Source organism: Musca domestica, unplaced genomic scaffold (genome assembly GCF_030504385.1).
Source record: "Musca domestica strain aabys unplaced genomic scaffold, Musca_domestica.polishedcontigs.V.1.1 35, whole genome shotgun sequence".
NCBI classification, from domain to species: domain Eukaryota; kingdom Metazoa; phylum Arthropoda; class Insecta; order Diptera; family Muscidae; genus Musca; species Musca domestica.
Window position 1 is genome coordinate 7,101,321 of NW_026712315.1, and position 28,000 is coordinate 7,129,320.

The 28,000-nt window shown below is 33.9% G+C and overlaps 1 protein-coding gene across 1 annotated transcript; it reads left to right on the forward strand.

Annotated features, from left to right (window-relative positions):
- LOC131800484 (klaroid protein-like) lies at positions 1-27,992 on the forward strand. Its single transcript, XM_059125853.1, has 8 exons — positions 1-355; positions 8,613-8,824; positions 15,965-16,552; positions 16,617-17,092; positions 17,163-17,351; positions 22,790-24,388; positions 24,534-24,646; positions 26,092-27,992. The coding sequence occupies exons 2-8, from the start codon at positions 8,667-8,669 to the stop codon at positions 26,302-26,304; spliced, it is 3,336 nt and encodes a 1,111-aa protein (XP_058981836.1). The 5' UTR covers positions 1-355; positions 8,613-8,666; the 3' UTR covers positions 26,305-27,992.
- Positions 27,993-28,000: the final 8 nt, after the last annotated feature.

Below are 28,000 nucleotides of genomic sequence, written 5' to 3' on the forward strand. Positions count from 1 at the left end.
CATATTTTCAATTAAATTGAACGGACGTGTCTGGCTGTACTCCCCAGGTGTATGAGTTGCGCGTGTGTTTTTCAATAAGAAATAAAGGAAATACAATTAAATGTGCAAAAGAAAATAAAATTTATAAAACAGCATAGTTGATGACTAACTCAAATAAGAAACGAAAAATAAAAGCTCTCAAAGTGTAGAAGAATATTTAAGAAAATATTTGTGAAAAAGAAGCGCAGTTTATGTGCAAAAAAGTAAAAGAATTGAAAAGAAAAACTTCATAGAAAAAGTACTGGATAAGAAAAATATAAAAAGTGTTGCTTTCAAAAAAGAAACACACTACAACATAATTATTGTATTGAAAAAAGTAAGTGGTATTTAAAAGTTTATCAATTGTGATAATCAAAATCTACTTACTCTCCAAAAAACATTGATGACCGCATTTTTAGTGCTTCACTTTTTTCTTCTTATTCGTATACCATGTCTCGACGCCGCTATGTTGTTTTTGTTGTAATTAAAAGAAGGAAAAATTATTGTATATATTTATTGCCGTATTGTGTGTTTGCTTGTTTGTTGCATTCATTTGTTTGCGCTTGGGTGTGTGTGAGTGTGTTTGTGCGCCGTTTGTATTTCTAATAGCCAACTGCCGCCGCCATGCATTTGTTTGACTGAGCGCGTCCTATTTTGAGTGGCAGGCAAAATATGCAAGAATGTAGGAAAACAAGTTTGAGCCAGCCAATAGCATTTTTTTGTTTATGTTATTCACTTGGAAAATTTAAGATTTGTTTTTACAACTGTCAGCGTCATGTGCGGACCTCCAGCGTGTAAAATTTCCAATTCCCCCCTTTATTGTTGTGTCTACCTTGTTTGTTTTTCTTTTTTGTTTTGCCTGGTTGGTTTGTTGTTGGATAGTAATGAACATGTGTGTTCAAGGAATGTCGTCTGGCCGGGTGCCTTGTAATAAGGAGAGAGAGAGCTGAGCAGAGCAGCATTTAGTGTTGCCAATTGTCATTGAGGTATTAACAGAGGTGTGCGCTTTGCAAAAAGTCAGCACTTAGAAATTTGTAATGCTAATTCGAAGCGTTTTGCAAGCAAAATAGAAATATATACATTGTGAAATCCTTGAAAATGAAATACATAGCGTGTGTACATATACTAGCGGTAGGAATGTGCTTAATGGAGGTACTTGGTAAACAAGCTGTTTACTTCAACCTTCGTCGCCCATCTTCCATATAAGTTGTTAAACTATTGCGACAGTTAAAAATGAAACACGCTTCCTTATCATTCTTAAGCTGTATATAATTCCCAAAGGAGGTTCGAGGTAATGTTGCAAATTAAAAAAAAGAAATACGACTTCTTAAATTACTCCTTCGCCGTTACTATGGATGCTTATTTTAGTGAGGGGCAGAAACAACACTGGATCGGCAAAAACAGCAATTATGCAATGAATGTTATTTTTCTGAACATCAAGCGATACAAATTCATGTTGGATAATATTCCTACTTCCAGGGGTAACGAAGAAAATCCTGCGCTTCTTTAACTAAAACTATACAACTTCAAACAAATGTGAATATTCAGCAGAGCAAAAATAGGATATTTTGGTGACTGTTAAATATACCAGAAATCGCAGCCCCGGCCGAAGGCCTTTTACATACAACAACTGTAAAATTTAGAAAACTCTGGTTCTCGTGGCCTTTTGAACATACCCAGAAGAGAATATCTCGGGACGCAGAAAAGATATAAGCACAAATTGTAGCATTTTGGAACGGTAGGTTGCTGATATAATTTGGCATCAATTTGGTTTACCCCCCTAATGGGCCCTTTTTCGACTTTTTGGGGGTATTTATAAAAATCCGGGTCCAAATGAGACCACTTGTTGCATAGATATTTTTCCGACTATACCTATATTGTCTATATCGCATATGTATCGCATACGTAGCTTCCAAATTTTAGCGATTTTGAGTATAACTTATATGATAATAATTTTCGAGTGTATTCATAAGGCTTTCTAGAAAGACATAAATGAACTGTATGATGAGGTCGTTATTGGCCGTTACAACCTTCAACAATATTACAAAATTTATATTTAATTTTATTTTTCACTTTTCATATATTGAAGATTTTGTTTTCGAGTACAGTTGTTGCTTTTGATTAAACAAAAATATATTTATGTTTTGCTTTTGCCTCTTTATCACATCGTGTGACTTGCTTCACGAGAACAAAACGTTTGCGAATATTTCGATCGAAAAACAATTTTCTTTGTTGCTTCCTATTTTTGGCTGACTAATCCACTAGTGAGGAAAAAAGTATGTTTTTATTTCGCGATGTTTCACGCAAACACAGAGATATGAACGAGCATATGTATGAATGTATGTTTGACGTCAATGTCTATATGTAAGCAAAATCGACTATGTGAAAACTTTCGAATTCTACCGTCTATATTTAGTTGACAAAATTGTGCTTATTTCGACTTTTATTTTGTTGGGTTTATTTTTCATTTATTTATTTTTATTTATATTTAAACTATAATGGTTTCCTCTGTTTTTTTTTTTTTTGTTTCCTTCTAACATGTTCTAAGTCAACATAAATACTCTTAGCCCAATTTGTTCCCATTCCCATGTACTGTTTTTCTTGCTTTGTTTTTTAGGTTTTGGCTGGATGCCTTGATTTTTGCCTTTTGGCGATCCCTGCAGAGAATTTTTATTCAAGTTGATCTGTTTGTTTTTTCTTCTTTGCTGTTTGCCTTGGTATATTTTTTGCACATCGTTTATGTTTACACACATTAAGTATGCTTGTTTTTTTCTGTTTGTTCAATTTTGTCTCGTTGTCTATTTTAATTATTTGGGTTGTGCTAAATTTTCTCCTCATCAGCAGCAGAAGAAGAAAATATCAATTGCATAACTAAGACGCTTGAGGTAGATTTCGATTTTTTGGGCCAAATGTTTGTAATGCATGACGTATTTGGCAGGAAGGAAAATTCCCTGTTTTTCAATAATAACGTGGAATTGCGAATAAAATATAGATATTTCGTTAATAGAATATTAATATGTAGCGGAATTTGAGTCTTGACGAGGAAAAACTCAAAAATATACGCATCACATAGACCATCGTCTACTTGGTCTTAAAAAAATAATAATAGTTAAAAAATTAACGTTTGTTGGTCTGTTTGTCTTTCGTTGAACCATTGTTCTTAAATTTTTTTCTTCAATCTTCAATGTCGTTTCTTTAGTCCCCATTTAACCGTACCACCCAGTATCCAATATTTTAAAGATTTCAATTAAAATTTCGATCAATTTAGCATTTTGTACCCTCGACCAGGAAAAAAACAAATTAACACAAGAAAACTATATATTTTAAACAATATTGAAATGAGCATATAATTTACGCCTATTACATTTTAGGGAAGAATTGAATGTCTTAAGATTAGGTGGCAGATTGTTGAAAATGCTAGCAATTCTTACATAGAAGGATTTTTCCAACAGAGGAGTCAAGCGTGGTATAACAATTTGCAGGTTCCTTACAGATCTCGAAAACTTAAAAAGGTCCAAAAGAGTAGAAGATGTCCTCAATTTAAAATGTTTGTAGAAGAACAACATTGACCTTAAATTCACAAAACACTCAAACGAACAACCAAGAAACTCTTTCACAGAAGGAGATATATGACCACGACGTCTGACACAAAAAACATATCGCATTACTCTATGAAACAATAGTTTTAACTTACGAAAAACAAAACCGTAGCTACCCCCAAAAATCTCAATACAATATAAAAAGTGAGGCATTATTAATGCATGTACCAACTGAATTTTAATCTTCTTAGGCAAAACTATGTCCAAGCAGTACAACTTCTTTAAAATAAAGTTAACTTTGGACACTAAAGAATTCACATGCACATCAAACACCAAACCAGAATCAAGAAACAAACCAAGACATTCATCGAGCTTACAACATTTATAGGCGTCCTATAAATGGAAACTCTAATTGAATCCTCTTGCAAGTTCCCAAAAAACATAACTTTAGATTTTTGAGTATTAATTGAGAGACCGTTACAGGACAACCAAGTTACCAACATATTAATATTAAAATCAATTGACGACTGCAACACATCCATAAACACATATTCTCCTTTAAACAAAATTTGAATGTCATCAGCAAATGCAAACGACATACAGTTCCTACCATTAATACAACTCAGCAAATCATTAACATACATAACGAACAATAGAGGGCCAAGAACAGATCCCTGTGGCACACCACTAGCGACATTATTCATCGGAATTGTTTCAAATTTGGTATTTGAAGTTCGAAATGGATACTACAGCCTAAAACAGAAAATTGTCTGTGTCATTCCAAATGGTGGAGGTTATTCAAAGTTCGTTCCGGCCGAACTTACAGCTTTTTTACTTTTTGTACCTAAAATGGATGGTATATCCCGTTTGCAACACCGCGAAATATTCTCGAAAAATTTAAAGCATATTTATGGTCAACGTATAATTTAATGTCGATTTATTATTTTGAAGTTTATGACTCAAATTTCCAGCTGTTATTTCAAAATTTTGTTTCTTAGTATGTATTTGAACATTATTCAAAAAATATTTAGAGTAATAACATGTTTCCATTGGAAACCGAACAACGTTGTTCGCTCTCAGAATTAGGTACACGAATTAACCCGTTCATACGGCACGATTCGTAATTCATAGTAAAATAATTCCTTTTTTCAAAAATTTTGTTTGATGATTTTAATAGGAATTTTAATAAATTACATTAAATTCTCACTAATATGAATAGAATAAATGATTGTTTTTCTCCCAAATATTTATTATATCAATAATTTTATAATTTTCATTCACGTTTTCAACTTTTTGTGTAAATGTTGACATTTTGAATATATTTTTGTATTTTTCTATTTTTAAATTCTGCTGGAGAGACACTTGTCAAACATTTTTTCTGTCAATACAAACATTTTGAAAATATTGCCTCTTTTGTTTGCAGTTTTCTGTGAAAATTTCAACTCGTGGACAAAATGCGTACCTCGGATGAGAGAGAAAACAAAATGTACTTTCGTTTGAATGTACATACGCCATTCAACATTGTAGTTTTCATTCATAATTTTCAGTCTTCCCAAAAATTTTTAAAATTTCATTAAATTTTCCTATTTTTAATTTTTAAATGTCATAATTTATTTTTTCGATAAATGCTCTCATTTGTTAGGGATGAGACATATTTTTTCGTTGTTCTGAGAGTGATTTGATTTGAACAACGTACAAATATGAGTGTTCGCTCAGGAAATTTTGTGTGAAGAATTAAGTAGTTTTTTCATAGTTAAGGGTCAAACAACGAATGGAGAGCGAATCAAGTGCAGTGGAAACGCCACATAAGGCCACTATATAGTGCCCAAATAACAATACCTTGAAATTTTCTGCCTCAATGTTTAACAAAATTAGCTAACATTTGGCATTGCGGGTCTTCAGTAAATAATATCAACTACTTTTAAGGAATGTTTAAAGTAGGTCCACTCCCCCATACAGGTATAGTTTCCATGAAACGGTACCTCCTTCTTTTAAAGCGAGGAAAACTTATATTCTCAAACTTCCGAAAGACTAACGTGTTATAACGAGTTCTGACTTTATTGACAGCAAAATCCACCATTTATTGACAGCAAAATCCACCACTAACTTCATGGTGGATGGCATTAAAATCTTGGACCAGTCGAACCAAACGCTACTGCTACTTGTTTTTTGCCTCACCTGTCTCTTAGCACACATTTTCTCCAGTCCTTTAATGATCCAACTGTCTTTAGTTAATTAAGCTTTTGTCTGACATTTTCCGATCTAATTTTTAATAACAATTTATCATTAATATTAAAGCTTTGTCGGACCCCACTACCCTTCATCAAACATATTAGCATTTTGCCCTTTAATGTTGATTAATCCACAATATTTAACATAAGATTGAGTATCTGCGTAGCTTCAAAAGAAAACGGCGGGAATTTACCTCCGTCCAGCACATGTTGTGGACACAGTACCACTTGGTCTGTTATTATTTATTATTTTTATTATTTTTTCTTAATTGGTTTTTGATTTCCAAATTAGGATGGACGTTAGTTTTTTAAATTAGCACTTTTAAATTTCTTACATTATTTTGAAAACTACAGTGAATTAAGGTGTGTTGTACGACAACTCATCAATAATATATGTTAGAGAGAGAAACGTAAAAATGCGAGAATTTTAGTTCCACAGAGAAAACGAATTTCTGAAAGTTCAAGGCCTTCTCTCATTACAGAGTGAGATAAAAAACTGCAACCATTTTTACCCCCAAAATGGAGGGTATATTCCGTTTGCAACACCTCGAAATATTCTTGAAGGACCCTTAAAGTATATTTATGATCAACGCAAAATTTAATGTCGATTTATTTAGATCCATCCGACGGCCGGTTGCAATCACGTAGGTCTCACAGCACTAAAGATAGTGCTTTGAATTTTGTACAGGCATTTAAATTTTACCTTAGATGTTTTCCTTCATATTGAGGTCCATGATTAGGCACCCGTACCTCGTGATTTCCGTTTTTTAGATTTGTTCCTAATATCCAAAAAATATGCCGTAATTTGTATTTTGAAATCTCAGTGGGTATTTTAACTCCTCAAAAATTATTCAATGTGGTCCACTTTTTGGTTGAGCCCCCATAAAACGTTTTTTCGATTTTCTCTGTTTTGAAGGTTATGACCCAAATTTCCAGCTGCTATTTTAACATTTTGGTTCTGAGTATGTATTTGAACATTTTTCAAAAATATTTAGAGTAACACCACTATATAGTGCATTGCGGGTCTTCAGTAAATAATGTCGCTATCTGCGACAAGATGAAAATGTCCTCAAGGCGCTAGGCGGCAGCTCTTGGGGTGCGGACAAAGAAACCTTATTGACCTCTTATAACGCGATAGGTCGGTCTGTGGTCCTCGGAGTCCACCCCCCATCCATTGGAGCTGAAGAACGTCAGCTGCCTAGACAAACCAGGGTAGTTTTGGCGCAATTACGTTCAGGATGGTGTAGTCGTCTCAATTCGTATTGGGCACGAATTGATGAAGATGTGCGTGTCGCCTGCCCGGCGTGCGATACAGGCCTGCACAATACGCTACACCTCTTTAATTGCACAGCCAAACCTACCCAACTCACTCCAGAAGATCTCTGGCTACAGCCCGTTAAAGTAGCCGAATTTCTAAACCTGGAGCTGGAACCAGATTAGCAGAACGCAAACACATATATGTACTACTGCTACAACAACAACAACCATCAACCTCATGGTGGATGGCATTTTTCTCAAGTATTTGAATGCTCCAGCTGTCTTTAGTTAATTAAGCCTTTGTCCGACATTTTTTCCGATCTGGTTTTTAATAACAATTTATCATTTACATTAAAGCTTTGTCGGACGCCACTACCCTTTATCAAATATATTAGCATTTTTGCCCTTTAATGTTGATTAATCCACAATATTTAAAATAAGATTGAGTATCTGCGTAGCTTTAAAAGAAAACGGCGTGAATTTAAATATCTGTTGTACCTCGTCCAGCACATGTTGTGGAATTTAGCGGGTAAGAGGAAGGGAGCACAAAAACACATTTCTGTGGTGAATCATAAAACAGCTTGGAAAGGCGGGAGACTACGTACATATAACAAAGGCAATGTGTTGTAAACAGTTTGGCGGGAAAATTGTTGATACCCATCGTTGTTGTATCAATTGGGTCGATGATGTTTATTATCATCATCTTCATATTCAAACGATTTAGCCTGTTTTTTTGCATTATTTGCCGTTACCGACCTTCGTACTTTTAAGAAATTTTATTTGATTTTCATTAATAGACTTGAAGTGTGGCTCTTCGTTTTAGTCTAACAAAACAAATACAGTCAAAATTATGTTTATTACATTTTATTTGATTTACTCGGCGAAGAGTGCTTTAAATGAGTACCATGTGGTAATATAGTTTCTTAATTGTTGTTTGATTTCTAAATTGGGATGGATCGATGTTAGTTCTTTAAATTAGCACCTTTAAATTTGTGACTTTATTTTGAAAACTCCAATGAATTAAGGTGTGTTGTATGACAACTCATCGATAATATATGTTTGAGAGAGAAATCTAATTTCCAGAAGTAAAAATAACGAGAATATTGTTTCCACAGAAAAAAAAAGGAATTCATGAAAGTGCATTATATCCCTTCAATTAATTGTGTCTAGTTTTTCGTATGTAGAAATGGCAAACCCTATTCTAAAAGGTTCATTTTCTTGCTCATTTATTATCTATTCAAAAACATAACTCTTCCTTGTTTTTCATTAAAAATTCAATTAACATGCTTGGCTAATTACAACACCCATTACATACTAATGAGTTAGTACCCATCTATGTAGTGGTCTTCTCTAATCATGTCTCAAGGTCTTTGTCTATCAACAACTCATATCTTTCATACAAACTTGGTATTCTTCATATCAATGTTACAAAATGAACTCGCTCGCAATGTTTATCTTACTTATTTACGTTACTTCGTGGCATAACTCGTAATAATTTGTTTACAAATTTATGTTTAGTTTTGGAATTTCTCGTCTAAATGGAAACTTTTTTTGTTGATATTTATAGGTTTTTGGGCCACCGGAAAGAAAGCAAGAAGGTAATATTTACATCGGGTGAGACATGAGTGAACACACCATGGAAACGAGACGTAGGTCTCGATCAAAAACCCCATTTTTACGTTCCAGTTGTGACCACGAAAATTGTGATCACATTGGTGATGAGCCACATACACATCATCACAAAAAGAAGTCCACGACATCACAATTACCAAATGTTCGGTGAGTATTTGGTCTTAAAATAATACGAATATATTTGAATTTTTTTTCATAGATTTGAGTAATAGCTATATTAAGTGATTTCCTCATGACAGCATACCTGTTTGGGGGATTAAACTTATTTAGAAAAAAAAAACAAACTACAGCGAATGAAGAGAATGGGCAAAGATATTAAACAATTTTATTGAATTTGTTGGATTATTTGGATTGTAGTATGATATGCCTCAAGATAAATACAACTTAGGCCATAGAATGTATTCGATTCTAAAATCTGAAGAACTATATTGAATTGGGATGAAATGAGATAGTATTTAAAATATATAATTGTGACCTACAAACGGGGATTTTTGGAGAATATTTTCTGCAGGATGATCACTAAACTTAACTACAATCGGGGATTTTTAAGAATATTTTCTAAAGGAATATCAGAGTTATAATTAGGAATTTGCTAATAATATTTTCTGAAAGACTATCACAGCTATCTATAATCGTGGATTTTTAAGATATTTTCTGGAATATTTTCCGAAGAACTATCGGAACTTTAAACGTTGATTTTTTGAAAGAACACTTTCTGAGGGACCCTCTGAACTTTAAAATTGGATTTTGAGAATTTCCCTAAAGCGATTAAAGTAGATTTTAATAATAATTTGCAAAAACTTGCAGAGCTTTTGTTTAAAAAAAAATTCCGAACGACTATCAAGGACTATCAGACCTATAAACGGAGATCTTAAAATTATATTTTATTGCGATATTAACGTGGGTATTTAAAAAAAAAGTGAAAAGCTATCAGTATATTTTCTGGAGGTCTTTAAGAGCTATTAATGTGAATGTTTGTTAAAAAATACTTGGATTTTACTTGGTAATCTATCGCGAGCCTCGTTTCCAGCTAATTCTTTTTCACGGCATTTTTGCCCATTCCCGGTGAAGCGCTTGCTTGAGGTGATCGACACTTTGGTATTTCTTAGTGGTATGCTGAGTCCTGTTGGAATGTCCCAGGTCTGCGGCCAAAGTGTTTGTGCCTACCCAAGGCTTTAATACACCTTCCAGAATATTTTCGCGATAATATTCGGCATTTATTCTGATGCACGGTCGATTAATACGAGCGGAGAGCGACAATCGGCTGTTATGACGACCCACACCATCACCATGGCCGGCGCTTGAGTTCTGGTGGCCAACCGAAGTTTCACATTTTCAGCTGATCTCTTTGGCAAGTAACCGCGATCATTTCGTTTGTTTACAAACTGCTAGACAACGTATGTTATCTCATCGGAGAAAACCAAACTCGGCAGTTCACCACTTTCGGTCAAGCGAAGCAACTCCTTAGCTCTTTTGACTATATATTCTGTTTGTTGCGAGTAAGTTCTTGAAATTTTTGCTATTTCAGTGGTTTTACCCCGAGCTCATTTTTTAATATTTTTTCGAATGGAATATTGCTATATGTTCAGCTCACAGGCGCGGTATTCGATCAAGTCGCTTCTTTACTTTTCGAACCATTTCTGCTGATGTTGCTGTTCTCTTCCATCCACTTCCTTGACGTCGGGCTACGCTACCAGTATCACGGTAACGAGAGATGGTACGAGACTCAAAAGATTTATTCACATTTAAATGCTGGAGTGCTCTAACGAAAGCCACTTGTGGTTTTCCAACCAAATATAAAGAAATCACACTATCACGCTTGAATTCCATCACGAATAACTTTTTTCTGGAAAATTCTCACCAAAATGCTTTTGTACGCTTGTAAACAATATAATGAGCTGTCACTGGAATAATTTTAACAGCTGTCGGACGAGTGGCTTGGAAATGACAGCTGTCTGAAGTTGGTTGCAGTTTTTTCATCACATCCTGCATTTAGATTATTGTCGTTTTTTAGCCACTCAAATATTTATATTGCAACTTGGAAAGGTGGTGTACAAAGTCAATCTGGAGACAGACATTCGAATGAATTTAGCTGGCTAAAGAGATAAATGTTTTATCTGAATCAATTCTCCATAGAAAACTTTTTTCTAATGCAGCCTTGCTAGATCATCTAGCCATCGATCAATGCCTAATTTTGAAATGAAAAAATCAAAATCATTGAACTGTATTACACGTTTATTTCGTTCGTATTTATTTCCGTTTAGTTATTTTTGATTGTCTAAGCCAACCTTACCTAGTTCAATAATTTCATATTTGAATCTAATTTAAAAGATAAACAAAATCTAGTTTACCTCACTGTTGACAGTGAGCGAGACATAAACATACATGGTCATAGCCTCCCGAATCAAAGCTTTAGCTATTTACTTTCAGTTTATAACAAAAATTAATAAAAAAAAACGTGTTTTTTACTAATATCGTGACAAAACGAAAATAAATAAACTGAGTTTATAACGTAAGCAATAACGTCATCGCTTGGTGGCATTGATTACAATCAGCAAAATCTATACATAACTTGTTCCAAACAACTCGTACGTTAGAAAACTAATAACATTTCTATTAAATAGTTTTCAAATGTTTACCTTGATATAACATGATTGTACCCCCTTCCTCTAGAGATGTTTCTATCAAATGAAACAATTTAAATCACCTTTAGGCGGGGTGGGTGGTTGGCTGTTGTTGTCTCTAATCAAAAACCAATTTCGCATGTTTAGATATCGTTATTTCAATCGAATAACAAACGTGGTATTAAGAGGCCACCGGTTGTTGTTGCTGCTGTGGTTTATATACTATGATGATGTGGTGATGTTTGTTAGGCACCACAGCCAGTCGTCAGCCACCACTTCCAATACAAGCCCACATTTGGCGCAATTTGTCTTTTGCTTTCAGTTTTATTTACAGTATCGTTTTTGTTAGTCAACACAAAGCTTCGCTCAAAAATTAGAAAAAAAGGTTTGTTTTTGTTTACACTGTACCCCGACACAAATGGCGGGCAATTTTTAGATTTGGCCATCTCCAAGTTCTTCACAACCACTCAGCTTTGTTACCTGCTTCGCCGCCGCTCCACTATCCATAATTAACTATGATGTCATATTGTGAATAGTGTGTAGTTTGAATTGTTTACATTTTTAATGGAAGGCATTTTTGATGATTTTTTTTGGTAACTTCACCACATGTTGTGTGGTGGGAGCGGATTAGTGAGACTTGTCGTGAGTATGGAAACATATTATAAGTGGGTAAACATTTCTATATGTTATTTAACCCTATCGCTGTGATGGTACCATAATGCTCCACATACAATCATATATATTTTCACTGAAATAATCAGCAGGTCAATATTTGTGAGCATGAAACTTTAAATCATAAACTCAAAAGCAAGTGTCTCCGGGTTAATGAAATGAAAAAGGAAGTTTTAGAACTGATAACAGTCTTGGAATCCTTGTTCAACATACCATTGTTACCTTAATATAGACCGTTGATCCATCCTCTACGCCGATGATAAGCCCTTAGACGGAGAAATATTTCTGACATTTTTTTTCCACATATATTCTGATTTTTCGTAGACAATTTCTTGAGATGTAGGCTAATGTGCATGATTCAAGCCATCGCTGCACTATTTGAAATCAGAGCCACCTCTAGTATGTATTAGCAGATACTTTTTTTATTCGGCTCAAGTCTGAAGGTGAAGGTTGTGCATGTTGATTATTGGCAGTACATGTGCCTAGTTCGCCACGCGGGTACCTATGCTGATGATTTTGTCTCTTACAGTTATTTCTTTTCTCTGGCTTCAGCTTGCCTGCTTGTCAAAGCACTGTAAGCCCAACTATTTTCCCATAGTACGTCCTTGGATATCTGGTGAGATCACCAACTGCAAACAAAAAACTTTTTTCTAAAAAAAATTAAAAGGCAACGTATTTTCAGAAAAGATTTTTAAAAATCAACCTACTTGCCCCAGATTCTTAAAATCCACAATATAAAAAAATCTACAAAACCACTTTTATGGTCTGAGCGGCCTTGGAAATTAGAAAATTGATTTACGTTTATAGCTTTGGTATTCCCAAAAGAAATATTCTTTAAAAATCCCCTATTACAGCTCCCTCAGAAAAAAAATTTAAGACCCTGAAACATATTCCTCGAAATCCACGATTATTAGTTTGAAAATCTTCAACAAAGTATTCTTTAAGAACACAAGTTTATAGCTCTGATAGTCCTAGAGAAAAAATTCTTTAAAAATTCTCGTTTAAATCTTTGACCTAATTCCTAATTTAGAGAAGAATAAAGTAATAAAAGGGAAGGAAGCTAATAGTGAAGAAGAAGAATCGTGTATTTGACGATAGGAATAGAGAAGGTAGTAGGTAGTTGAGTAATAAGTGCTCCACCGTCTGTGGTATTCAGTATCGATAGATTTGATTGTAACCGAATTTAGAGCCTTCAGGGCCGCTTTGATTCTATTTGCCAGCAGTTCTATGGCCTTCCTGTCAGCAAAGATTTTTGCCTGAAAAACGCTGCAGTAGTAGTTTATTTTGAAGGATCTTTGGATACTTAGGCTTTCACAGAAGACCCCTGCTCCCGTTCCACTTTATAGCTCTGATAGTTCTTAGGAAAATTTATCTTAGAAATTGCTTGAAAAAATTCTCTTTAAAGATCCACGTTTATAGTTCTGACAGTGCTAGAGAAAATATTCATAAAACCACGATAAAATATCTAATTTTTCTTGAAAAACAAGTCCTTGAAAAATGAAAAATGCGATGTTTTAATAACATGGGCTTTTAAACTGATAACCATCGAATAAATAATCTTCAAAAACTTATTACTTATTTGGGGTACCTTTAAAATTCTCCAAAAATCTAGAGGTTCATGACAACTGAGTTTTATTGCGCTACTTGGAAAATTTAGACAAAATTCAGAATTGTTAGCCTAATGTAATAAAGTCTTCTTAAGAATTCTCAATTGATTGTGGTCCTTCCAAAAATATTCCTCAAAAATACCGGGTTTCCTTTCATTTTTCTAAACGAAGACATGGCCCGTAGGCAGTCTTCAAGCCAACAATTTTTCACTGATCGTCTTTTTAGGAACTTTTGTTTCCGTTTCCCCTTCTTGGCATAGGCTATGGCTAAAAACTACTTTTTGTAAGTCTAAAGATTTGAATCCAAATCCGTTGGCATAACAGCCAACTCCGTGAGGTTTGTTTAGCTGCTGAGTGTTTAGTTGATATTCATCTCTTCTTGTACGGAGCAGTGTATACCACATGTTCAGCTTCGCCGACCACAATCTTATTTTAATTCTCTTAACATTTTATTTTTCTCCCCAAAAATATTTCGAGTTCCCTTTAAACAATGACGTAATTTCGCTTTGGTGTTTATTCTACGTTATAACTTTATTTGTTTTTTTTTTTTTTTTCTGGTCGATTTTGACCGTCATTAGTTTGTTGGCCTTACATAAATCAGAAGCCAGCCATCCAACAGTATTGTTCATTCAACCAGATATTACCCTACCGCACCTCATAATTATTGAAGTCGTCATCAGGTCATAGCCGTCGTCAGCATGTTGTGTTGAATGCTTTCATTGTTGTGGTCGTCGTCGTCTCCGTTTTCCCTCCAAACAGCATATTTAAAAATTTCAAGGTCAAATAACACGTTTGAAAATGTTTCTATATACATTTCGTTCGCACACACATATTTTATGTATTTTTTTAATTATTTATTTATAGTTTATTTTTCTTACATATTTATTCTGCGTTAAACGAAGAGCAAAGTTTTTTTGTGAGTTATTTGAATATTTGCTTCGAGTTTGAATGTAAGAATTTATTTTGATTTCTCACTGCGTAGAAAAATGTCTTGTAAAAAATTGACTATATTGGTGGAATATCGGGTGTTTTGAGGAATTTTAACAGAACTGACTGTAATCTCGTTTTTTGAATTCTTAATATTGTGTCCTTAAAAATATGATTAACATACAGGGTGAGATGAACAAACCGCAACTAACTTCAGAATGCTGTCATTTCTAAGCTACTCGTCCGACAACTGTTAAAATAATTCCAGTGACAGCTTATTATATTGTTTTCAAGCGTATAAAAGCATTTTGGTGAGAATTTCCCAGAAAAAAAGTTATTCGTGATGGAATTCAAGCGTGATAGTGCGATTTCTTTATATTTGGCTGGAAAACCCCAAGTGGCTATCGTTAGAGCACTCCAGCATTTAAATATAAATAAATCTTTGTGTTGCTCGTTACCGCGATACGGGTAGCGTAGCCGGAGGTCAAGAAAGTGGACGGAAGAAAACAGCAACATCAGCAGAAATGATTCGAAAAGTAAAGAAGCGACTTGATCGAAACCCGCGTCGTAGTGGCGAAAAATTGTTCGTAAACTGAACTTATCGCAATATTCCATTCGGCAAATATTGAAAAATGAACTCGTAAAGCCATTAATATTCCAAAAAGTGCAAGAATTTACGCCGAAACGTTAAGAAAATGGACTCAAAAGAACTTAAGAGATGCTTCGCTTGGCCGAAAGTGGTGAAATGCCGAATTTTGTTTTCTCCGATGTGAAAACATTCGTTGTGCCGCAGTTTGTAAACAAACAAAAAAAAAATGATCGTGTTTACTTGCCAAAAAGGTCAGCTGAAAATGTGCACCTTCGGTTGGCCACCAGATCTAAAGCGCCGGCCATGGTGATGGTGTGGGCCCACATAACAGCCGATTGTCGCTCTCCGCTCGTATTAAACGACCGTGGAATCCGAATAAATTCCGAATATTATCGCGAAAATATTCTGGAGGGTGTAATAAAGCCTTGGGCACGCAATCATTTTGGCTGCAGACCTTCGACATTCCAACAGGACTAAACTAATTCTAAAATTAGATGCTATTTCAGAAAGTTTTTGCTTTCATTCAATTCAATTTTTAAAAAAAAATTGGCGTGTGACTTTGTTGCAGTTTTTTATCTCCCCCGTATGAGCACGTTTCGAGATCGGCCTTATTTTAAAAACTCAGCAGTTCTTTTGTAAAGTATTATACTTAAGCTTTAATGTTACTAATTACTAGTGGTGGTTCAATAAGTACTAGAAATGCAACCTTGCTTCCAATCCACTTCGTTCATCCCGAATTGCGGACTTTCTTATGACAGAGATTTATTTCGAGATTTAAAATTGGTTTAGCATTTGAAATTATATATAATTATTTGATATTCCATCCTGAAAATCAACAATATTAACCTTATTTTCTCATTCTTTCCAGAACCATAATTGAAGAGACCGTGGAAGTGACATCATCTTCATCGGTCGAGGCTAGTGGTAAAAATAGTCCCTCCAAAATGACACAAACCAAAATCAAAACATCAGATTACTCCAGCGATGATAGTCCTGAAAATAAAACAAAAACAACAAATACAAGGGCTATAACATCAGTATCTAGTAATTCCCAGCAGCAACAACAACAACAGTTTAGAAGTCAAACTGGCGGTGGGGTAACAGAAAGCAAAACCTCCAGCACCACCACAACTGTTGTGACAAAGACCAAAAAGTCTGGAGGCAGTGTGGCCACATCAACACCAAAAGCCAGCAATTTTATAACACATTTTGCTTCCCAATATTCCTCAAGAGGAAGTGGCGGTGGTGCTAAGGCATCCAAGGCTCAAATCGAAACACGATATGAAGAGAAAAATGTCAAGGAGCACACACAAAATGTTTTGAACAGTGAAAAGGAATTGAGCAAGAGCAAATCATATTTGAGTGGGTTTTTGGGCAACTCCTTTAGTTTGGATAATTTGGAGGCCAGTGATCATGTGGCCTATTTGGAATACAAAAAGGCTGGAGAATACTGGAAGTAAGTTCAACGGAATACTTTTTCAATAATTTCTTTATATTAATTATTTTTTTATTTCTCCTAGGACCACCCCCAAAACGGATTACACCTACTCTGAACTATCGCCACACCGTCGTGTATTGGCCCCCGGCATTGTTGCCATGCCCAATATGTCCCGCAAATCTTTGGAAAATCATCATGAACGCATCAATTACATGATTGAACGTGATCCTGCCCAAGAAGAATACATACGACGTCGCTATGAATCTTCAAAATACAGCCAAAATAGAAGCGCTGCTGAAAAATTGGCCTATGATTCGGGTGATGAGGTTGATTATACATATCGTAGAACCGCCACAAATCTTTACAATCAGCATCACCAGTTGCAGCAAGAGTCCTGGTTAATGCGTTTCATTACCACCATTGTTACAACCCTGACCACAACATGGTCCAGCATTACTGGGTCGTCGAATAGTGAACAAAACGGTGGAGTTGGCCGTTACACCAGCTACAGTGGCAGCAGCAGTATGTATCACACGAAATTGGCTGAAGAAGATAGAGGTTGGTTTTCAATTCAAATGTGTTTTTCTGCTGTTATTTACTTAATTTTATTTTATTTATGCAAATATAGGGTTCTTTGGTTCAATGGCTTATGGCATAACCTCGGCTTTTGCATATTTCACACGTAATCTGTACTTGTTTATATCATCGGTTTTATGTTTGGACACATGGTTGCTGCAATCTTCAAGTGCTGATAATAAGAGCAAAAAACGTTTCCTCTTATTTTTGTTGATGCTGTTGCCATTGTTGTTGTTGGCGGGTAAGTTTTATTTATTTTTTTTTTTTTGTAATTAATATTCAGCTTTTAAGTATTCAGTAAATTTTAATTTAAAAAAATCGTAAAAATCAAGACTTCTAGATCACTTTGAGGTCTTCTGTGAATACTTTGAGGTCTCCTATAGAAGACCTTTGAGATCGTCTATGGATATAAGACCTTTGAGATTTTCTATGGATAAAAGATTTTAGAGGTCTTCTTTGGACAGAATAAGTCTTTGAAATTTTCAATGGATCTCACAAGTCTTCTATGCATTGAAAACCTCTGAGATCTTCTATGGATAAAAAAGTCCTGAGGTCTTATATGGATAGAAAAAAATCTTAGGTTGTCTATTAATAGAAATCCTATTAGGTCTTTTATGGATAGAAGACCTTTGAGATTTTCTGTGCATAAAAGACTTTCGAGCTCTTCTATTAGACTTTTTAGGTAAAGGACCTTTAGATCTTCGAGGGATAGATGAGGTATCCTTTAAATAGGATATCTTTGAAGTATTCTATAGATGGGAGGTATTTATAGGTCTACAACAGATAGAAGGCCTTTGAGGTTTTCTATTCATAGAGGACATTTTATGAATTCTATAAATAGAAGACTTTTTAGATTTTCTATGGATAGAAGACCTTTTAGCACTTTTTCAGAAGACCTTATTGGTCTTTTGGATATAATGCCTGCATGGTCCCCTTTGGACAAAAACCCTTAGAGGTCATTTGGATAGAATACCTTTAAGGTTCTCCATGAATACAAGACCTTTAAGACCTTCAAGTATGAATATTTTTGAGATCTTTTTGGAATTTAAGTTTTTAAATGTTTTTTTTTTATGGGTGGGTCACTTTTAGGAAGTTTTCTGGGGTTTCTTTGATACAGAGAGAGAGAGAGAGAGAAAGATACACTTTAAGTTCCTTATTTTTCATGATTAATATAAGACACTTGAGAACGATTGATAATTGAAATAAAATTTAATATTTACTGAGTGATATACTATTTTTAAAATTGTTTACATTGCACGTTGTATTGTTATTATTTTTACAATATTCTTTTGGCTGATTACCATATCTCTAATAACATTTTTATCTATATTATATATATTTTCGTTTTTCAATTTCGATTTCAGGTACTTACTATTATCTACATCCCAATGAACCCTTCCCTCCTAAATCATTTTCTCAATATAATTTCCAATTACCCGAATTACCTAAAATCGATATATCCGAATATATAAATGAGGCAAAATATGAAGCATATAAACAAGAGGCTTTCAATCGTATTGAAAACGTGCGCGATTGGTCTGCCGATTATTTTCTATATTTAAAGACCGTCTCGCAAAATATCGTCGATGAGGGCCGTAAATTATTTCAACGTGACGAACATTTCGAACGTGTTTAATTCAGAGTTTCCTCCAATCGCGTATAAATTCCTTTTACAAATACTTTATGATTTAGTGAGGAGTATTTTTTTCTAAAGTTCTTATATAAGTTACGAAGAATTTAGGTTTATTTTTTTTTTGCGTTTTCACCAATACTTATTTTTTTCATGGAAAGAAAACAACAGCTAGCTTCTCAAAATAAAATTTAAATGTTTTAACATTAATTTTCCCATTTTTTGATATATAGAGTTTAATTCTATATATTTATATTTAGAGTATAGATTAAAAGACTTGAAAATAAAATTGTTTTCTATGTTATCCAACATAATTTTGTGCCATTTTTATACTTTACTAAAAAACTTCCCTTTTCATCAATTTGGAAAAGATTACTGGAATTAGAAATGTATTTTTTCTATAGATAGTTATATTACCTAAAATTCCAAATTGCCATTTAAAAATTTTTATTTTCTAAAAACACTTAAATACGCTGTTACTTAACGTTGTCCATTGTAAAATCTCGCGTGTTGTTTTCTTTCTTGTTTAGTATTTTTTTCATTTGATTTTTTAGTATTTTTTGTTAGTATTTTTTATTTATATTTTTTTTGTTATTATTTTTTAATTTTATGTTTTTTTTGTTTGTTATTATTTTTTATACTCTCTTCAATATCACCCTTTTCCAGGCTTTTTCCTACAATCACTACTAATATGATTTTTTTTAATAAATTTATTTTTTATATTTAGCCTCGTAAGTAGTAGCTCTTAGTCTTAGCTATTTTTCTCGCTCTACAAACAACAAAAACGTACAAATTTTTTGCATTTTTTCTTTCTCGGTTAATATCGATTTTAGTTTAATTCTCTTACATACATCCCACAAAAACAAAACCATTTGCCATCCCCCATGCCTAATACAAAAAATTATGAAAAAAAATCCATAAATATGGATTCTCCCATTAATTTAAAAGGAAACCTAGCGATTTTCCAAACCAAAACAAACCATCGTGCAAAGCGCTTTAAAAGCATTCACAAAAAATAGCAAATTTGGAGAAGGATAGAGTGTTATAACCAAAACCAACCGCTGCAATATATAAAAAATACATATATAATTTTTTTCTCTCACTACATATATTTCAAAAAAAAATATATAAAATATCATTATAGTTTTAAAACGTATTATATAATTAATACATCATAATATTATATAGTTTATTTTTTTTATGTTATATATACAGGGTGTACCGAAATATGTGAATTAAGATTGAAATGATGGGATAAACTAATTGGAAACGTTTAAACTGAAATCACGATTGCAATAGACGGAGAACAAATTTAGCTAATTGCGAATTGAATTAAGCAGAAAAGTGCACTCTTTATCAAAGAAAATTTCGTTACTGAAGGACAGAACACAAGAATGATATTCATAAAGACTTGATATTTCCAAGATTTTCCATTTTGGTAACTCAGAAATACAGTGACATAACTTGGAAAGAAGTAATTTTCAAGAATAAAAAATTATCTTCAAGAGGAGGATTAGATGAAATATTTGTCTGAAAAACACCAGGAGAGGTATATTAATCGTCTACAAATTCAAAATTGTTTCCTTAAAGTAAAAACTGCAAAATTATTAGATGACAAGAATTATTTTTTAATTCTGCAAGCTTTTCTCCTCACAAAGAATACCAAAAGTTCAAAAAAGTACAGGCTGCTTTTTCAAAAGTCTCCTCTAAGAAAACAAAACTCTTTTCTTAAAGAAGACGAGATGGCTTCTAACATATATCGATCAAAGATTCATTTTTAAAATATTTGAATGTCTCTCAGAGAAGAGCAAACGATCAGTTAGTCTTCAGTAATAGCAGACTAGATGACCGCTTTTTGATAGAAAATCAGCGTGTGGGAATTCATATAGGGATTGATAGATTATTCTCATAGAAAATATAGCATATATTTTATATGATCAAATGTCTGTCTTAAAAATGAGCAGATATCCTATTTCAAAGATAATCTAGCAGTCTTCTAGCGGAGAGCCATAAGCAGGTCCTAACGAGTTTGAGGAAAAAATACTTTTGGAAAAGACATTCTACAATATTTTTATACACAACATTTTTCCCTCTTACGTGCATCTGGGAAGATCCTTCCTTCAGGAATAATTGAGCTTCAAATCGTAGCCATTAATTGTTCCTATGGAGGGCCAGAAGATGACTTTCCCATAGAGAACTCCTCAAATATTGAAATTTTGGTCTTGTATAAAAAACACTTAGAATTTCAGAATCTTTAGGGTTTCGTTATGAATGTTATATTCTGTTGTGGATGGCCTTCTTAAACAGCCTTCTCATAAAGAGTCAGAGATCTTTTAAAGACATAAACAACTTTTGCCGGGACCTAGGGAAGAAATTCTTTTCTATCTAGAATATTTTGGAAATTCGACTATTTTTACCTCCAAAGAAAATAAGCCCGGCCTTATGTCTTATGTCCCTTGAAAGGTTTTTTGAAATAAATGGTCAGTTGTCATCTGTAAATTTTATATAGGGATCCTTTTCAAATGCGATTCGAAATTCTTCTCTCTTCTAATATATATTGGAAAGATGTAACGATACCGCCATATTTGAAAACAAATGTTCCATACCAAAAAATTTAAAGTCCAATTTTTTTAACGGCCTCCTATCTTCAAAGATAAATTTTAGTTTTGTTTTTGACCTGTTTTGCCATTATTTTGAGATTTTTATAAAATCTAATTTATACTCCGGTTCTAATCAAGGACTTCATAGTAAGATCGACCCTTATTTATTTGGAAAGTTGAAGTCTTTCCTAGCTATTAACCCAAAAATGTTTAAGTTTTACCTAAGAAGTCATTACGTCATAAGGCATTTATTTCAATTTATATCCCCGTTTATTTTGGAACGCCCTGTATATATGTAGTATTCTTTCTATCTTTTTTCTTAATTCACCGTGTGTCTTTACTTTTGAAATTAAAATGAAAGAACAGAACAAAAATAGTTGTTAAACAACTTTAACAGAAAATATTAAGATAAAATTTAAATTGTCTTTAAAAATATATTCTCATTTTTTTCTCTTCCTTTCGCTATCTTCAATTTGTAAGTTCTAAAATCGTTTAATATTATTTTTTTATTCAACAAATAAAAACACTTTGTAAACACACACACACAAACAAAATTTTGTTCCTGAGTTGTCAATTGTATGATATAAATGGAAGTTTAGGAGAAGGACAAGTGAAAGCTTATGGGAAAATGGTTTTATTTATTTTTTATATTCAAAAAGTCATATCAGAATATAATGAAAATTTTTGGTATTTATTTTATTTTATTGTTTTTGAAAACCTTTTTTTGGCTTCGGAGTTGGGGTCGATCACTTTCACCGTTTTGGGACCGTATCAATTAACCAAATGTTCCCTTTATTCTTATATACCACTTCATTTTTGTTATTGGACAAATATGCTCGGGTAGCTCTAAGTACTTCAAATGAAGCTAAGTTTGGTTTGAGAGATACACATCAACATCAGTTTAATAGCTCGTCTCTCAAACTTTGCAAATTCCTTGAGAAACTAATGTTTTCCCATAAGCTTTCGAAAATTTTAGGGGTAGGTTGAAAGGGAAGGAGGGTACGTTCTAAAAAATATAACTTGGGTGGGCGGGCGGAGTTGAGGTGGTAAGTATTCCTTTATGTTTCATGTATGACTATATGTAACTGTGTGTGTGAGTGGTGGTAAAGAGCAGAGAGGGGGAAAACAGTTGGCAACGAATTGGAAAAATACTCTATCCTTCTTCATTTGTTATTTTTGTTTGTTTGTTTTTTTTCGTATTTTTTAAAATTGTTAGCTACGCTTAAACAAATTTACTTAAATTTATAATTGGCCTTTAAATTTTCTCCCCTGCTTAAATACAAAACCCTTTACTAAATGTTGATCAACCCAACCTCGTTGTTTTACCCCGTATTTATTTTTGTATAACAAATGAAGAAGGTTCCACATTATACAGCGAGTATTTTTCTAATCCATTGCTTTTTTGTTTTTTTTCCTTCTCTCCTTTCCTCACCCACACCAACACCTTAGCCTGGTACCTGTTGGATGAAGAAGATCGTGTCGTGTATACGCAAAATTGGAATTCTCTGCTGCCCCTCTCGCTGATCACCACCCTCCGAGGATCGTTGTATACCAATGTCCATGCCATCAAAAGCTTTCTACCTCTATTCTTCTCTAGCCAACAAAGTTCTAGTCAAAAGAAATTGGATAACATCAAATTAGCTATGGAAAATTCCATGCCCACCGAGGATTGTGAAAATATTTTGAATCACATCAATTCCTATGTTCAAACATTGGTGGACCTTAAATTACAAGAACAACAAAAGAAGTTGGATTTGCAAGCGAGTAAGGCATCGTCGGAGCTATCATCGAAACAAATTAATTTAATAGTACAAATAATGAAGGAAAATTTGGAAGTTATATCGCGGCAAAAACGTGATCAAGACACTGCTGTAACACTCAGCGATAGTGACCTCAATCTAATAGTACAAAAAGTTATCGTAAAGCTACAGGAAGGCTCGGATTTCAAATTGCCCGTACAACTGTCTACCAAAAACATAGAGGAAATAAAACGTTTGGTCTCCCAAACTTTGGAAATTAACAATCATGCCCATTATCACACTTTGGTGGAAAATTTGGATCTCGATGCTCTGATAGCAAAGCTTTTAAAATCTTCTCTATTCACCACCTACATACACGATGAAATCTCCTCGCAGATCAATGAAAAACTACATGACAAACTTTTGGAATTACAAAACTTCCAAGGTTCCGCCGCGAAGGATGGTTCGGATAATTTTGCATTTTTGGAACAACAGAAATTGATTATTGAAAATTTGGGCCAAGAGGTGGCTTTCATCAAACTCTCCCTCAGCGATAAGCTTTCCGAAAACGAAGATCTCCACTATTCAATTAAACATTTGCAACAGACCCAAGATGATCTACTTGCACGTCTGCAGGAATTGGAATTTAGCACCGATCAACGGTTCTCAAATCTCATGCAAGAAATTTCCACCAAATTGAATACCCTCAAAGAGGAACAATTCCATTTGCTGAATCAGCAAGTGAAACTTTCTCTGATTGACATCCTCGGCTTTAGTTCGTCGCTGAAAGATGCCTCTAAATTCGATGATGGTGATTTACAACATTGGGTCAATTCAATGTTTGTGGCCAAGGATTATTTGGAACAACGCCTGTCGGACATCAACAATCGTACCCATGACAAAATCAAGCAAGAAATTGACAAATCTGCCATGTTCCTAATGCGTGACATAAGTGAGCGTTTAAAACAGGAAATCATAATAGCCGTGGAGAATAAACACAAAGAGACCAACACCAAGCTGGAGGGGCAAATCAAGGCTGCTCTGTCCGAGGAAGAAGTTCGCAATATTGTGAAATCGGTTTTGGCCATTTATGATGCCGATAAAACCGGGTTGGTTGATTTTGCGCTGGAATCGGCTGGTGGTCAAATATTGTCTACACGCTGTACGGAAAGTTATCAAACCAAATCGGCTCAAATATCCATTTTCGGTATTCCCTTGTGGTATCCCACAAATACCCCACGTGTTGCCATATCGCCTAATGTCCAACCTGGTGAATGTTGGGCCTTTCAGGGTTTCCCTGGATTTTTGGGTAAGAATTTGTGTGAATTACCTGTTCGAAGAGGGAGAAAAATTTGGAAACAGAGCTGAAACTCATTTCTATACTCACTTTGAAAAGAGTTTCAGTTGTGCTTCGGATCTGGTGCTTAATTATTTTATCCATATATGTTTTTCAGTGTTGAAATTAAACTCATTGGTCTATGTAACTGGCTTTACCCTGGAGCATATACCCAAAAGCTTGGCACCCAATGGAGCTATTGATTCTGCGCCCAAGAATTTCACAGTTTGGGTAAGTTAATAAAATTAAATTTAGTTTACAAAGTTGATTAAAATGAAGTCCTGCAGACCTATGAACTCCTCCTAGGGGCAAGGGTCTTATTGAAGCGGTTTATTAGACATTAAGAAGATCTTCTGAAGGTGTTCTAGAAATGGATGATGGTATTCTGAAAGTCTCTTGAGATTTTTTGTAGGTCAGTCTCAGGTTTAAAAATAAATTCGTCTGAATTTCTCCTGAAAACTGAAGACCTTCCAAAATACTTCTGCAGCTAGGAGTCTTTATAAAGGTATCTTAGACGACATTTATGAAGATCTCCTATAGACAGAACATCGTTTGAAGCGCTCTTTTAGAGATAAGACCCTCAAAAGGGATCGTATACCTTGAGCATCTTTTGATAGAAGTAACTTAAGGTAATTTAAGGGTAAATTAAACACATGAGATTTTAAGGATCTCCATTAGCTATTTGAACTTTTGAAGATATACCCTAACTTGGGGACCTTTGCTGAAGATAACAAAGAGACAGAAACCATCTGAATGTCTGCTAGATATGAAATACCTTCTGATAGACTCTCATAAGTTAAAGCTTTTCAAGATCATCTGAAAACAGAATACCTAAGCTAAGTGATATTTAGTTGATATCCCATAGCTTGGAGACCTTCTGAAGGTACCCGAAAGATGGAAAGCCTTCCAATGATTTATACTGAGGTTTCCTAGAGATAGAACTAGAATGTTATATTTTCTGGAGGTCCCCCCATCAATCTCCTATGCCTGGAGAAGATTCTGAAGATCATTTTAAAGGCCTCATATTGACCGTCGATAGATAGAAGACTATGAGCTATGAAGGTCCTTATAGTTAGAGGACCTTTGTCAATCTTAAATAGTTAGAATATCTTCTGAAGGCCTGATAAAAATAGAACAGCTTCTTAAGGTCTTAGTAAAAGAAAACCTTTAAATGGTGTTTCAGGCACAAATATTTTTGGGGTACCTTATGAATAGAGGACTTTTTGAAGTTCCCACATAGATAGTAGACTTTTCTTTAGAAAGAAAACCACTTGATATAAGATTTTTTGAAGGTCTTGAAAATTCTTCTGAAAGTCTGCAATAGCAAGTTCAACCTCTAAAAGTCCCCCATAGTTAGAGTTAAAGAACTTTTGGAGGTCTCTTATAGATAGCGGACCCTGTGGTTAAAGGGATTTAGGAAGTTCTCGCATAGAATGAACTCCTGATGTTCTCCTTGTGATAGAATACTTTCTGAAGGTCTGTTATTGGCAGACAAGGCCTTTCTTTCGCAAAACACCTTTTGAGGTTCTACTAGAAATGAAAATCAGAGACGTAGTATCTTTGGGGCCTTTGCGGATGAAGAATTTCCTCTTTAGGTCTTCTGTAGATAAAATTAGTTTTTGGTGTGCCGTTTAACAAAACTTTTTTTTATAATTTACCCCCACTCCCTTTTGCAGGGTCTGGAACACGAAAAGGATCAAGAACCCGTTCTCTTCGGTGAGTATGAATACGCTGATAACGACGCCTCTTTGCAGTACTTCCCGGTGCAAAATCAAAATATCAATCGGCCCTATGAAATTGTTGAGTTGCGCATTGAATCGAATCATGGTCAACCGCTATACACGTGTCTCTACCGATTCCGGGTACATGGTAAACCACCAACCACATAAGCATCAACAAAATGGAATAGGACAGAGTACTAAGCCAAAAGAAAAAAGTGAATACATCCCTCCCATTCTCCCCCAAAAAATGTCTATACTAAACTTAGCCATAATATAATTAAGTTAAAAAAAACATAGTATTTAAGAAAAGCACAAAATCATAAAAATTTACTTAATTTTAAGTTTAGTTAGGAAAAACAAAATGAAAAGCATATGTAAATAATTAAAACCTAAGTATAAATTTTGTGTTAGATATGTATGTATGTATTTAGGTATAGTTATGGAATTATCACTACTACTCAGCTAAAGTAAATAAGTGCCTTTTGGTGGTTTGTTGCGGATTTGCAAACAGAAAAATCAAACTTAGCCTTAACACGTTGAGATTCCTATAACCCTAAAGTGCAAGTTTAGAAGGACCCCTAAGCAGGTTCATTGTTAACAAAACCATTAACAATAAGGTAACACTTTATTTACTTTTTAGATAATAAGTTCAACTATTTTCCTTAATCACAACACAACGCTTTTCATTAACTCTCAGACTCGATTACTACCTCTTTCCCGCCCACCCAGTCCAACTTAAATTGCAGCTTTTCTACTTTTTGTATGTATAGTCATTCTTCATAATTTTAAGCATGGCATTGTTTTAAAAACTTATGTATCCCTGTAATTTTAAAATATTTATTTAATTTTACTTAATCTTTGCGAAAACTAATCTATTTACCTATAAAAAATCAAACTTTTGTATATAATGCTCGGCATTTACTTTTAATTTTTATTTTCTTATCTTTTAAACTCTTCATTTTGTTACCAAACTATTTGTATTGATTTCTTTTCTTGCTTACGGCTTGCAAGTGCTTAATTTAATATTCTAATTATAATAAAAAACAATATTGAAATAATAATTTAAAACGTTGTATTTTCAAATGGCAATTTAAATTGTAATAAGACCTGTTTGGCATCTAAATATTTACTCTCACAATTTTTAAATGGAATACTTTGTTTAATTAAGAAATATATCTTATCCAGGAACAGAATTAGAATTCTTAAATCCTTTTAGTGTTTTGCTACAAATCTTTGAGTTAGCTGTCGTGTTTCAATCAAAGTTGCATATCTGTCTAATATTTAAACCATATTCTTATGTCTTAACTTGAAATAATAACAACATGCCAAAGAATTGTTATAATAGGCCTTTGTACTACCACAACTGCCTCCCCACATTAAGTTCAACATTTTCTGTTGACCCCAATAAATAAAGACAAGCAAAAAATTGTCTTTAAATTTTCCAGAACATGGTCCGAATTTCAAACATTTAAATTTATAAATTGAAAATATTTCCTTTAAAGTATTCAAATATTCCTTGGCTTAATTGACATAATTTTAAATGTCTTCTTCTTAGTTTCAAAATAATGCTATCGCATTATTGGTTTTTATTTCTCTGTCGAATTCACAGTCCTACAGTTGTCGTTCAAAGCGTTAGTTTGTAAATACTTCTAAAGATTTTTTTTAATCAGAATGTGTATTGATATTTTGAAATTTCGTATAGTAAGATTAAGTTTCAAATCAGCTTTCAACCGCCTAATTGTCAACTTTCAAACCAATGCTTTCCTTTATTAGAGCTTTTTGTATCAGTCAAAAGTTTTTTTTTTTGTTATTTTTGTGTAATATTTGTTGTAATATCAAGCTATTTAAATGTATTGTTTATGTT

Coding starts and splice junctions, on each gene's coding strand:
- LOC131800484 (XM_059125853.1), top strand. CDS start 8,667: ATGAGTGAACACACCATGGAAACGAGACGTAGGTCTCGATCAAAAACC. Junction 8,825..15,964: donor TCACAATTACCAAATGTTCG/GTGAGTATTTGG, acceptor CATTCTTTCCAG/AACCATAATTGAAGAGACCG. Junction 16,553..16,616: donor AAGGCTGGAGAATACTGGAA/GTAAGTTCAACG, acceptor TATTTCTCCTAG/GACCACCCCCAAAACGGATT.